A 12386-nucleotide genomic window follows, 5' to 3' on the forward strand; every position below is an offset into this window, starting at 1 on the left:
CTGCCTTTTTTCAGCATTTTTTCAACACTTACATGCTGGGACTAAAAAAATCAAGATGTGCTCCTCCACTAAAACCTCCACTGTCCAGTTGGAATTGCAGTCTAGACAATCTAAGGAAAAGTGAGGGCCATATTCTGAAAAACATGTCGCTCTCAGTAGTTATAAACTCTTTTCACCGAAATGCTGTTTGATCCTCATCCTGAGAGCATATTTTTAAAAATCTCCAGAGCTCACCACTCATTAATAACCCAACAGTTTTACCAAGACCGTGGGTTACAGCAAAGATGCCTCTGCTGTGTCCTTGCTCTCTGCAAGCTTTTTACCAGGTGCTGGGCTGGAGACTTGCTGGGTGCTAGGCCACAGGGATCTGGTCATAGCTGAATGTGAAGATGGCTGGCTGTTCTTTCAGAAGGAACCTGGCTGGAGTTCCTATTGCTCAAAGCTCCAGCTTGCAGCATTGGGCTAGAGCTGATGGAAGGAGAGCTGTTACCATTCTGTTCCACATGAATGCTACATTGTGAAAGAAAGATCTGACTTGGGCAACAAGGTAGTGTTCAAGGCGTCTCAGAGGGCCTAACCAGAACTCACCAGCTGTAGCGTAGAACTCCCTCAAGTGCAGATGCTGGACCTCTGCAGCAGAAATTTCTCAAGCTGTTTAGTATAATAGAAATGAAAATTCCCCATCCCATCCTTAACCTATTATCATCAGATAGCTCAGGGCAGGGGAAGGTAGTAGACAGAAACCCGATTTTAAAACCAACTCTAGAATAACTGATGTCTGCAAGTTGGAGAACTGATGTGCAGGACATGATCCACATGCCGCCTCATAAAACACCCGGAGAGGCAGCTATTGTGGATCAAGACTCCTGTCCTTAGTCTTCACCAAGCAGCACAGGCAGTGGAACAGAAGCTTCAGGTTTGTCTTCACTGGTCGAACTGTGATATCCAGAGGACAGGAATCATGTCTGCTCTTCACTGATGCTCCTCATTCCCAGGGCCACACGACACAGAAAGTGTCGGCTGTAAGCAGAGCCAGGCTAGTAGCAGCCAGGAATAGGTCGGCCACCTAGGTAAATGATGCCTAGTTGGTCTTCTTGGAGATCTCAGCCATCCTCATAACCTTTCAAGAACTCATTCATGTGAAAAACTGCAGAACGTCCTGCTTACCTGCAATTACTAAATCCAGTGAGGTTCCGATGCCCCCAGTCTAGAATTGTACCTTCCCCCTAAATCCTGCTGGGAGTCTCAGGAGAGGGTGTGATATGCCTAAGGTACTCTCTGTGATGTTGTGCATGGCGAACACTTGTTTCTGGTGACTGTGGTCACACAGGAATCGTTACCCACTTGACACGACAGGAGAAAACAGGTCACAGATTAACTGGCAGCCACATAGTGCATATGTGTGGTAATGTGGGGGGAAGGGTAGCACGCAGATAAATTATCTGCCCAAGTGCATGCTGAGTGGATGCAGATCACCGGCCCAGCACCTGGGGGCGGGGCTTTAAACCCTGGACTAAATCCACTCCTTAGGCTCCGGGATATCTGCTGGCAGGTGCACTGAGGATGTACACAGCATGTGTGTTTGATAATGCAGTCCAATTGGGGAGTGGATAAAGTGCGTTTATTTTCTTCTATGTTTGTTTTTGTAAAAAGGAGAAAGGAAGCAAAAGACTCCTTCCTTCCAGACCCAGTGTCCACTGAGCTTGGAGTGGGTGGAGTAGGGACCAGCCCCCTAGGAGAAGGTGTAGGAATAGAAGGCAACGGCATTGGCGCTATAGTCCATGGGGAAGAGGTGCCCGATGTGCCTGGCCCCTAGGCTGGCCCCTCCCAGAGCGGAGGAGTGCCTCAGCTTCATCAGGGTGAAGCTGGAGAAGAAGTTCTGAGCCTGGATCTCTCTGCCCTGGGTCAGCGCCAAAAGAAAACCTGGAGGGAAGAACACAAGGACAGAGATAAGAGGAGACCAGCAACCTGTACGGGGGCCAGGAAGGAAGAGAGACAAGGACGCCCAGACCCTGAGGTACTCCTGTAGAGGTGCTGGAGGGGCCTACATGCCAAGTCCCCAGCACACAGGGTGCACTGGGTACTTGGGTATTGGAGCCTGAAAAATCGTGGGTACTGGAGCCAGCAGCACAGGGGGCCTGTCCTCCTCTCAGCTCCAAAGGACCCAATGCCAGGAACTCCATGGTAGGAATGGGAGTCCTTGAGCTACTTCAGAATGTCCAGTGGAAACCATCCAACTGCCTGGCATAAGGCTGCCAGGGCTAAGCAGCCAGGCCTCTTTTCTTCCGGCTAGAATTATGTTGACTAGGGATGTCCCCACAGGTTATCACGTGCCAGTCAGTGCTCCAATTTTAAGTTTGATCTGTCTTTAACTTTTAAAAAGTGGCTGTGATTCAATAAATCATTTGGAACAAAATATGTTTTCAAGAGTTCAAGGAAGGTGGATGGGACGTCATTAAAGGGCTCAATGGCAGAGTGAGGTTGAGGGCCTTAGATGGGAGCATCAGTGGCCTGTCTAGGCCTCAGGGTCCAGGAAGCAGGTTCTCTCTGGGGCAAGCAGCTTTCCTGGGCCACCTCCTTTCCAGCCCCGCCCCCTGCCCTTGCCCTTCCAGCCTCCCCGCAGGCTCACCTTCCTTCAGCAGCTCCCAGCTCTTCCACACGGAACCCACGCAAAGGATGGGGAGTCCAATCTCGCCCTGGAACAAGACCTAGGTGGAGAGCAGAAAATGGATACGGGGGCCAACCTAGCCTCTCCAGTGCTGAAGCAGGGAGTCTCCTATGAGCAACCCACCCTATCCTAGTGACTCACCCTCAAGCCAAGAAACAGTAGACTCAGGAAAGGGAAAAAAAAAAAGGAGGAAAATAGGAGAGACTCAGAAAGGCCAAGGAGAGAAGAGGAAGGAAAAAGCGTTGAGCAACAATAGAGAGGAAGGAAAGAGAGAAGTGAGGGAAATTAACAGAAACATGACTGAACTGAAATGAACTGAAAAAAAAGGGGACAGGCTGGGCACAGTGGCTCATGCCTGTAATCCTGGCACTTTGGGAGGCCAAGGTGGGTGGATCACTTGCGGTCAGGAGTTCAAGACCTACCTAGCCAACATGGCAAAACCCTGTCTCTACTAAAAATACAAAAATTAGCTGGGCGTTGTGATGCGCGCCTGTAATCCCAGCTACTGGGGAGGCTGAGGCACGAGAAACACTTGAACCTGGGAGGTGGAGTGGGAGGCAGAGGCTGCAGTGAGCCAAGATCGCGCTACTGCACTCCAGCCTGGCTGACAAGAGTGAGACTGTGTCTCAAAAAAATAAACAATAAAATAAAAAAAAAAAAAAGACAGGGGACAGCACACACACACATACATTAAACCAATACACAATATATAAATACAGATTACAGGTCAATTACAGAGGTGGGCATTTGACCAAAGAACTTGTTACAGACATTCTGCAGAATGTTTCTCAGACCCTAAGTTCATTTAAAATAGTATCCAATTTACACAGGGTTTGATGGGATAGTCCCATCCCCAGTGGGAAAGGACCACCCCTTGCCCAGCAGCTCCCCACCTTCACTCCCACCTCAACTTACCGGGTCAATCTCGGGCAACACTGCTACGATGTGTCTGCCCAGCATCTCCCCAGCCTTCCTGAAGATATAGCGGGAAAGGGGGTCTCCCTGCTGAGCACCTGGGGTAGGGAGAATGGAAGAACGGAACTGGTGAGAAATGAGGGAGCTGCCATTCCTGGGCTATTCTCTCTCTGTTGCAAGGCAGCCACCATGGGAGCATCCTGAGCTAGCAGGACTCTAATGCAGGATGGATGCCTGCCTCGTGGCAGGTGGAGAAGCAAGTCTCCACTGACAAACAGCTCTGGGGACCCAGGACCCTAGATGAACAGCTGGATGGGACTCCTGTCAGTGCCCTCCACCCACTTCTAACAATCTGTTGTTGGTTAGCCTGTTCCTGGCTCTTTTCTAGAGGGGACTCAGTCCAGCAGGATCGAAGAGAGCCCTAGAATGCCGTGAGGCTGCAGGAACCCAAATTAAGGCAGGATGAACCTTACAGTGGAGAAAGAGCAATGTACAGATATACAAGGCCTCTGTTCAGCATCTCCTGACACCCAACAAAATATGCCTAACATCTCTGTAATACCCTAGTTCTTTGAGTATAATTGGCAGGAAAAAAAAGTTATAGATTTGTCCAAAGGACAACTGCTTCATAAATTCCTCAGAAACAGGCATACAGCCTACACAAGCCATGACAGCTATTAAAGAGAAAAACACAGGTAATACAAAACTGTCAACACAACCCACGTGCCCTTCTGCCTCCACCCCAAGGCCCACCAGCACCAAGGCCAGTGGTAGCAGAGAACTGAGGTCACTCGGTGAGAGGAAAATTGTTGTCCAGTCCTGTCTGAACCCCATTCAATCTCCCAATTAGGGATCTTTGAAGAACAAAGCCACATAAAACCCACCCCACCTCCAGTACCTTCTGCAATTTTCCGGCAAAACCCAGCAAACCTGCATTTATCAAAGTCCCTATACAGGTGAGTGAGTATTCCTAGCCGATCTGGCACCTGAGAGGAGAAAGGGCACAAGAGAGTCATCAGAAGCAAAAGAAAATCCCAATCTGCCCACCAAAGTTGGCCTTCCTAATGTCTCTACTGTTGGAAAAGCTAGAATAATTTTTTTTTTAACTCCAAAGTACAAGGATTTGAGATTTCTCATTTGAGAAAAGTTATTTGTTTTCTCTAACATGGACTTCATTTTTCTTATAGTTTGAAGGCAGCACAGAGAACAGAATTGTGTTCACCAAAGTGTTTCTTGTAGTTTCTTGAGCTGTTCTTTTTTTTGTAATTTTTTTTTTTCCTTTTTAGAGACAAGGTCTTGCTGTTACCTAGGCTGGCCTTAAGCAATCCTCCCACGTCAGCCTCCTGAGTAGCTGGGTTGGGATGTTCTTGAAAAGATTTCTTTGGTCAAAGGAATCTAAGGAATATTGCATATTGTAACTCTCCCTTGGGGAGTCACAATGCACATTAGCAAATTAAAGGCTCTAAGAAGTCCTGCAATCAAGAAATCAATTTGCTTCTCCCAAAACTTATTTGACCACAGAAGGCATGTCCTTCCAATCCCAACAAACTTACACATCTTTGACACCTCTAAGGTCCTGAGGAACCAACGGTTCCCCAGAATCCTTTTTTTTTTTTTTTTTTTGAGACAGAGTCTCCCTCTGTCACCCAAGCTGGAGTACAGTGGTGCGAATCTCAGCTCACTGCAACCTCCGCCTCCCAGGTTCAAACAATTCGCTGCCTCAGTCTCCTGAGTAGCTGAGATTACAGGTGCCCGCCACCACATCCAGCTAATTTTTGTATTTTTAGTACAGACGGGGTTTCACCATGTTGGCCAGGCTGGTCTTGAACACCTGACCTCAAGTGATCCGCCCACCTTGGCCTCTCAAAGTGCTGGGATTACAGGTGTAAGCCACCGTACCCGTCCCCCAGAATACATTTTTTTTTTTTTTTTTTGAGACAGAGTCTCGCTCTGTCGCCCAGGCTGAAGTGCAGTGGCGCGATCTCGGCTCACTGCAAGCTCCGCCTTCCGGGTTCAAGCCATTCTCCTGCCTCAGCCTCCTGAGCAGCTGGGACTACAGGCGCCTGCCACCACGCCTGGCTAATTTTTTGTATTTTTAGTAGAGACAGGGTTTCACCGAGTTAGCCAGAATGGTCTCGATCTCCTGACCTTGTGATCGGCCCGCCTCGGCCTCCCAAAGTGCTGTGATTACAGGCATGAGCCACCGTGCCCGGCCCAGAATACATTTTAAGTAAATGTCTGAGGGAGTGGGTGGTAAAACTTGAGCACCTACAGCAATGTAGTAAGCATGTTATATACTATCTCATTTGATCTTTGTAACAACCCTATAAGAATGACTAAAGGATAGAAGAGGGAGCAGCAGACCTATCAGTAGAGTTTGGAACCAATTGACTGAGTTGGGATAGCTTAACAGTTACTAACAGCACCTCCTATGACAACTGCTCATCAAGTGATTTCTCTGCCTGGTCCCCTCCTATTCCTCACCTTGGCCTAGCCGGGGCTCCTCTTTCATCATCAATCCCTCAGCCCTGATAATCTAGGCCCTACTTCCCAGCATCTCTATTTTCCTTCCTTGGTCCTGGTCCCAGCCCCAGCCCCAGCCCACCTAAATGGCTGGAGAGGAAGACTAACTGGGCCTCACAGGTAACTATCAAATAAACTCAACAACCTTGTCCTCTCCCTTTCACCTTCTCTCCTGCCTTTTACTTCTGGTTCTGCTAAAGGCAGGTGTTTCCTAACTTACCACAAAAGAACACGGCACAAACAAGGAGGAGTCAATCTCCAGTGCCCTGGGGAGGAAGATGCATCTCCCCCAGAACTCTCCCTGTCCACCTCTTCAGGGGCTCTCTTGACCCTTCCAGGCCAGAGGCAGCTCACAGCCCAGTGCATGCGTTCATACTCTACCTGCTGTCTCTGCCCTCTGACCTCACCCTGAACTTTTCATTCTAGCCTAGAACGCCATCTGCTTTCACTTCCCAGCAGATTCTAGCTGCCCAATAATGAAGTCTGCCTAATCACTTGTCCCCAAACCACCCCTTCCTCATGACTGACACCCTCCTAGAATGTACCACCCTGTCCTAGAATGCACCTCCTAGAATGCACCACCCTGTCCTAGAATGTACCTCCTAGAATGCACCACCCTGCCCTAGAATGCACCTCCTAGAATGCACCATCCTCACCTACGACTTCACCCTGCAACTCAGACCCACAGCTCATCCTATTTCCTGCCCACCCGCCCAGGCCCTCCTCTGCATCCACTCTTACTTGGAGTGATTCACTGCCCTACCCCAGGTGTGCATGCTTCCTGGGAGCAGGAGGAGTACCTGGAAATAGTTGAACATGGCCTGTTTGACGGAGCCGATATCATGAGGAGCCGCCTCTAGGTTGTCGATGGAGTCAAACACTATTTTCACCGCTTGGTGTGCGATCCAGTAGGCTGCAGGGAGCAGAGAGGGCTAAGAAGATGGGAGCAGTCACCCTGAGCTCATGAGGAAGGAAACTCAGATCCAGACAGGTTAGTGATCTGCTTGAGTTTTATACAGATTAGGTTTCCTGATTCCCAGCCAGGGGTGGCAGAGGGTGGGAGAGGGGGTGGGGAGGTCTCTAATCAAATGGTACCTGACTGACCAAGATAAGAGAAAGTTGGAGGGAGAAGACAGAATAGGTGAGGCTGTGTCACACCAGCTGCTACCCAAGGATAAGACAAGGTCAGTCTGTTGTCACAAATACCACTGGAGTCACTGCCATGAACTGGACCTCAAGGGCCCCTGTGAAAATATACACATGCTACTTGGAGAGCGGTGATGGTGGGAAGGGCTTCTACACCCTTTCCCCTAGCAGACTGGTATGCCATCTCCTGGCATCTATGGCCTTACCCTCAGTTTCAACTCCTCCCTAAGGACAGCAAGTCAACACAGGCAGGCCCCTGTGCTGAGGGATGAATCTGAGTCCTGGGTGCAAGTCACTGCTGGAGAGCAGGGTCAGCAGCTAGTCCAGCCTTTGCACCTCTATGATCTCAGTCATGATCCTGCACATGGAATGGCCGGTTCAGGAGTTGTCCCCAGGAAGCCCCAAGGGCTCCGTGAGCCAAGGGTAGGGAGAGAAAGACAGGGAATGAAGGAAGGGGCAGATCCAGGACGAGGAGCTGGGCCAGTCAGTGAGCTCACCTGAACCCTCATCACCCATCATATGGCCCCAGCCACCGCAGCCACTCTCAGAGCCATCGGGGTTGATAAGCCTGCAGTTGGAGCCTGTTCCAGCTATGAGCACAACTCCACCTGGGGAAAGGGAATAGGAGGCTCGGTGCGGCCAAGGCCTAGCACAGAGCAACAGCTTGCTGCTGTGGAAAGACAGGACAGAAACCAGCCCCAGGCAAGCGATCACCACCCAGTCCTATAGAGGAGAAAACAGGGCCCAGCTAGTTTCCTGCCTGAGGGTGAGGGCCTGGATCTTAGAAAAACTCCAATCCCATAATGCCCTTGTCTAGGGGGACAAAGAAAAATGCAAGCCTGCACCTCTTAGAGGGAATGCGGCTTCTTGCCCAGCCGGTTTTCCAGTGACTCTACTTGCTTTACTGAGATTGTGCTAGACCTGTTCTCAGTGATATTCACTCATACCCTAAACCATCTTATGAATACAACTACCTCTATTTTATAGATGAGGAAACGGAAACTCAAGAGAGTTTCGGAACTTCATCAACATGGTATAGCAGGCAAAACAGGAACTGGGATTCAAACACCAATCCCACGACACCAACACTCTTTATACTATCACAGGGCCACCCCACTTCCTCCTCAGCACTGACAGCTTCCACAGTCTGCCTTCCTCACCACACGGCCCCCAGGGGTTCCCTCATCTGCAGGGGAGTTACGTTTGACTCCACTCCTTGATTCCCATCAAGAGACCTTTCTTGCCCTCCCTCCTGCTGCCTGGTCCTTGCTCTGGCAAAGACTTAAACTACTGAAGGAGTCGAGGGGAATATAAGAGAGGCTGCCTTCTGGATATTTGCAGAACAAGTTTTGTCAGCTGTATTTAGGGGGCTTTCCCAAAAAAACCAGTTCTCACTCTCACCCCTCCCTCCACTTCCTCACCATCCGGTGTAGCTGTGGCGATGGAGCCGGCGGCATCGGTGGTGATTAAGTAGCTTTCACTCAGGTAGGGAAATCGGTCCCTCAGCTCCTCGATCAGGATCCTCCCCGCGTCCTCCTGATCCCCACCACTCAGAGATAGGCCCTAGGCCACATGGGAGGTGAGCGAGTGTGCAGAGCCCCAGCCCCAGCTCTTTTCTCAACCCCCTCCCCGTCCTGATGCCTGATTCCTGTTCTCCCCATCTGGCCATTCCCTGCTCACCCAGCCCGTCCTCCTTTCACCCCACACAATGAACCCTCGAAAGGCTGTGGTTATAAGAACAACCTGGACTGGGGATGGACAGAAGATGGATTCCACAATGCCAGCTTTGGAGCTTGGGAGGGCGGTAGTGCTCTTAACAGAAAGAGCAGGCAGCGGGGCAAGGTGAGGGGCGATGGAGAGGTAAGTTTGGTTTGGAACACATGCGGTTTGCCCATGGCTGCAGAACATCCCACATGTATGTCCAGGGAGTGGCTGGAGCTACTGCAACTTGGGAGAAAGATTTGAAGCAGGAGTAATAATAGCTAACATCTAATGAGTGCTTACGGGTCAGGCTCTATACTAACCGCTTTGCAATGTATCATGTCATTTTACCTTCCCAACAACTCTGAGGTAGCTACTATCCACATTTTCCAAATGAGGAAACTGAGGCTTAGAGAAGGTAAGTAACCTACACATGGTTACTCAGATACTAAGCAGCAAAGCTGGGATTCAAACCAAGGTCTTGGCAGCTCTCCAAAGCCTGTGCTCTTCCAACACACTTGTAGTTTGTAGGTGGCAACTGAAGCCATGAGACTGGGTGAGATTATGATGGTTTCGACACCAGGGACTAAGTCTTGGAGGTCCTTCCCTCTACAGTCATCAAACTCATCTAGTTCAAACTTGCTAGCTGTCTCAGTGTCACTGATGGCTGAATTCCCCGGCTCCACCCCAGACTCACCAAGCTTCGCAGCGGTACCAGAGGATCCACCCCTGCTTTCCGTTTGGCCCTGTTCACCATCTCATTGATCCTCTCCACACACTTGTCTGTCCCGATCAGCTGGCCCCAATCAAGGGAAGAAGGAGTTACAAAGGCTTACAGAAGCTACGTTGCCCCTACAGGCTGCTCTATGAGCCCCAGCCACCACCTCAACAGGAATTACAGAGAATAAAATCAGAACCAAGCCCTCTGATCCCCTCAGTATGGTTTTTACCCAGTGGTTTGTGCTCAGTCCATCTGCTTCTGCCAGGATCTTCCCATCCTCCGAGACTAAAAGGACCTTGGACCGTGTGCCTCCCCTACAGAACACAAGAGGGCACTTGGTCTTGCTCAGAAAAAACCCGCAGAGAGAACTAAGCTTGTGTTGTCCACACTGGCAGAGCCCAGTGTGATGGAAGACACAGTTTCAACAAACTCAATCACCACTCCCAAACCCGCCTCTATGGTTCAGTGTTTGCGTGCTCTTTAACTGAAACATAATTCTCACTCCTCTTCCCTTAGGATGTCTTTATCCTGCAAAACTCTACTTATACTTCACCTAGTCCTTGAAACCTTTTCTGAGGTGTGGCCCACCCCCACGAATTAGTTAAGTCTCCATTAGTCAAACCTTCACAGTGCCTCTAAAGTTATTAAGGACTCCTCTGTATGAAGAGTGTGTTCAGAGGCTTTGTGTCCACCTCTTACTAGACTTCAAGTTCCACTGGGTCAAGCTCCTGATCACTTACCCTCTCAGCACTAGCACAGGAGCTGGCACGGGCAATGCTCAGCAAACACTCCTAAGAAAAATGGCACATCTCTCTGCTTCCTTCACAATAGCTAAAGACTGCCTTTCAAGATCCAGGTGTCTTTAAGACACCTCTGCGAGAAATGCTGACCACATGACAGGGTGAGTTCATACATACTTAAGCAAGTAAACCTTCAAATGTTGATTACTGGGGGGGTCACGATAGTTCACAGGGAGATCTGTGGTGGTGGGATATATGTTTCTTTATTGATCATTACTTTTAGGAATGGAAGAAGAGGACACTGAAGACCGCTCATCAAACTCAAAGAGGACATGAAATTTCAAGGGGGTAGTTAATACATGAGTTGGCAGATTCAACATCCAAAAGAATGTCTTGACGAACTGGAAGAAACGGGTCATATCTTACAGATGACTATAACAAGGATGAATGCAGACTTCTATACTGTTTTGTTTTGTTTTGTTTTTAAGTGCTACAGATCCAGGATGGGAAAGACCATTCCTAATAATTCATGGGAAAAGACTGTAGAGTCTGTGAATCAGCAGTGGGGTGTGGCTGCCAGGAAAGTGAAAACAATCACAGATTCGAAAGTACAGTGCTCTGGCTGAGAGGACAGCCACCCCCATTATTCCCTGATTTGACACACTCAGATTCACAGACTGTTGCCACTGACAGGGACGTAGCGATCTTATTTATCCCTATCCTCACTTTGCACATATGTAGCCCAGAGAGGGTAAATATCTTGTCCATAGTCATACCCAGGGGCAGAACTATTACAAAAAGTTCAGTAAACAAGCTTCTGAGCAGAAAAATGCAATCTAGTGAAAGCAGCATGGCAGGCCAACAGGGATGGAGTGTTTTTCAGACATCAGGACAACCTAGAACTCTGGCTCACAGCTGCTCCAGCTCCCGGATAACCTCCAACCAAGATCTCTGCTCCACTTTTCCCCACCCCCACTCCCACTCCTCACCCTGCCCCCTCTCAGCAATTTCACACCTGACACCTGTTCTGCAAAACTCTGTCCGAGGTCAGGAATAGGAAAAAGGCGCTGCTTCCCCAGCTGAAGACAGCTGAGTGGATGTTTCGTGGGAGAAAGGGGCGTGGTTCCGCCAAGAAACACAAAGGATCCCCCACCCGGGGTGTGGCTATTGCACACGCAGAGTCCCCGTAAGGCATACGGCCGCGCGCTGCAGGGCGCCCCTGCGCGTGCACACACCTCTTCTCCGCAAGGTCCCGCCGACCAAAGTGCCCGGACGCCGTGGCTCAAGGCCACCAGCTTGCCAGCCTGGCCACGGCCTTCCGCCCCACCCTCGGGCCCAGGCTCCCTCAGCCGGGCCGCACTCACCCCTCTATACCCCCATAGATCGCGGCCATGCTGCTGCTACCGTCGCCGCTGGTCCCGCCGTTTGCTTCCCTCCCCGCCTGACGCCTCCAGCCCTCCAGCTGGCTGGGCACCGCCCCGTGTCCCGAAAGCTCCCGCGCAGTCAGCTACCGCCCAGTGCGCGTGCGCATGAGCGGGGCGGGGCGCCGGTAGGAGTTGTGGATCGCTGAGTTCCTCAGGGTGGCGTCTCCTCCGGGTCGCGCGACTGCGGTCCGCAGCGGCCCCTCCCGTCCTCCTGGATCCTGCTTCCAGAGATGGACACTAATCCCAAGAGGAGGAACCAAAGAGGGGTATCTAGGTCCGTCGGACCCTTAGGACACGTCACTGCCCTGCCTGCCCCTTAGCGCCCGGAAGTTGCTGGCAGCCCCGCGTTATATTGCGCGTGCGCATTACTCTTGGCCATGTAGATTGTGACGCACGCTCGACCAGACCCCCGCGAAGCTGTGGGCTCAGGGACCTGCGCTCATAAGCCTGTTACATAAATTACTGTAGTGTTCAACCGAACATCTGCCACGCGATGGCGAGTCACACGGGCACACACGAACACACGCTCACATTGTTGCCCTGCGCTC

At 50.6% G+C, this 12386-nt stretch overlaps 1 protein-coding gene across 2 annotated transcripts; it reads right to left on the minus strand.

Annotated features, from left to right (window-relative positions):
- Positions 1-1599: 1599 nt before the first annotated feature.
- On the minus strand, positions 1600-11878 carry NAGK (N-acetylglucosamine kinase). 2 transcript variants are annotated; one of them, XM_001102037.5, is made up of 10 exons: positions 11779-11878; positions 9904-9988; positions 9651-9749; positions 8674-8815; positions 7750-7860; positions 6907-7019; positions 4482-4569; positions 3584-3681; positions 2630-2708; positions 1600-1923 (listed from the first exon to the last, which is right to left on the minus strand). In XM_001102037.5, the coding sequence occupies exons 1-10, from the start codon at positions 11805-11807 to the stop codon at positions 1733-1735; spliced, it is 1035 nt and encodes a 344-aa protein (XP_001102037.3). In that variant the 5' UTR covers positions 11808-11878; the 3' UTR covers positions 1600-1732. The 2 variants fall into 2 exon arrangements, with proteins under 2 accessions (XP_001102037.3, XP_014968098.1); XM_015112612.3 differs by having other exon boundaries at positions 11650-11878.
- Positions 11879-12386: the final 508 nt, after the last annotated feature.

The sequence above is a fragment of the Macaca mulatta genome, chromosome 13 (assembly GCF_049350105.2).
Source record: "Macaca mulatta isolate MMU2019108-1 chromosome 13, T2T-MMU8v2.0, whole genome shotgun sequence".
NCBI classification, from domain to species: Eukaryota; Metazoa; Chordata; class Mammalia; order Primates; family Cercopithecidae; genus Macaca; species Macaca mulatta.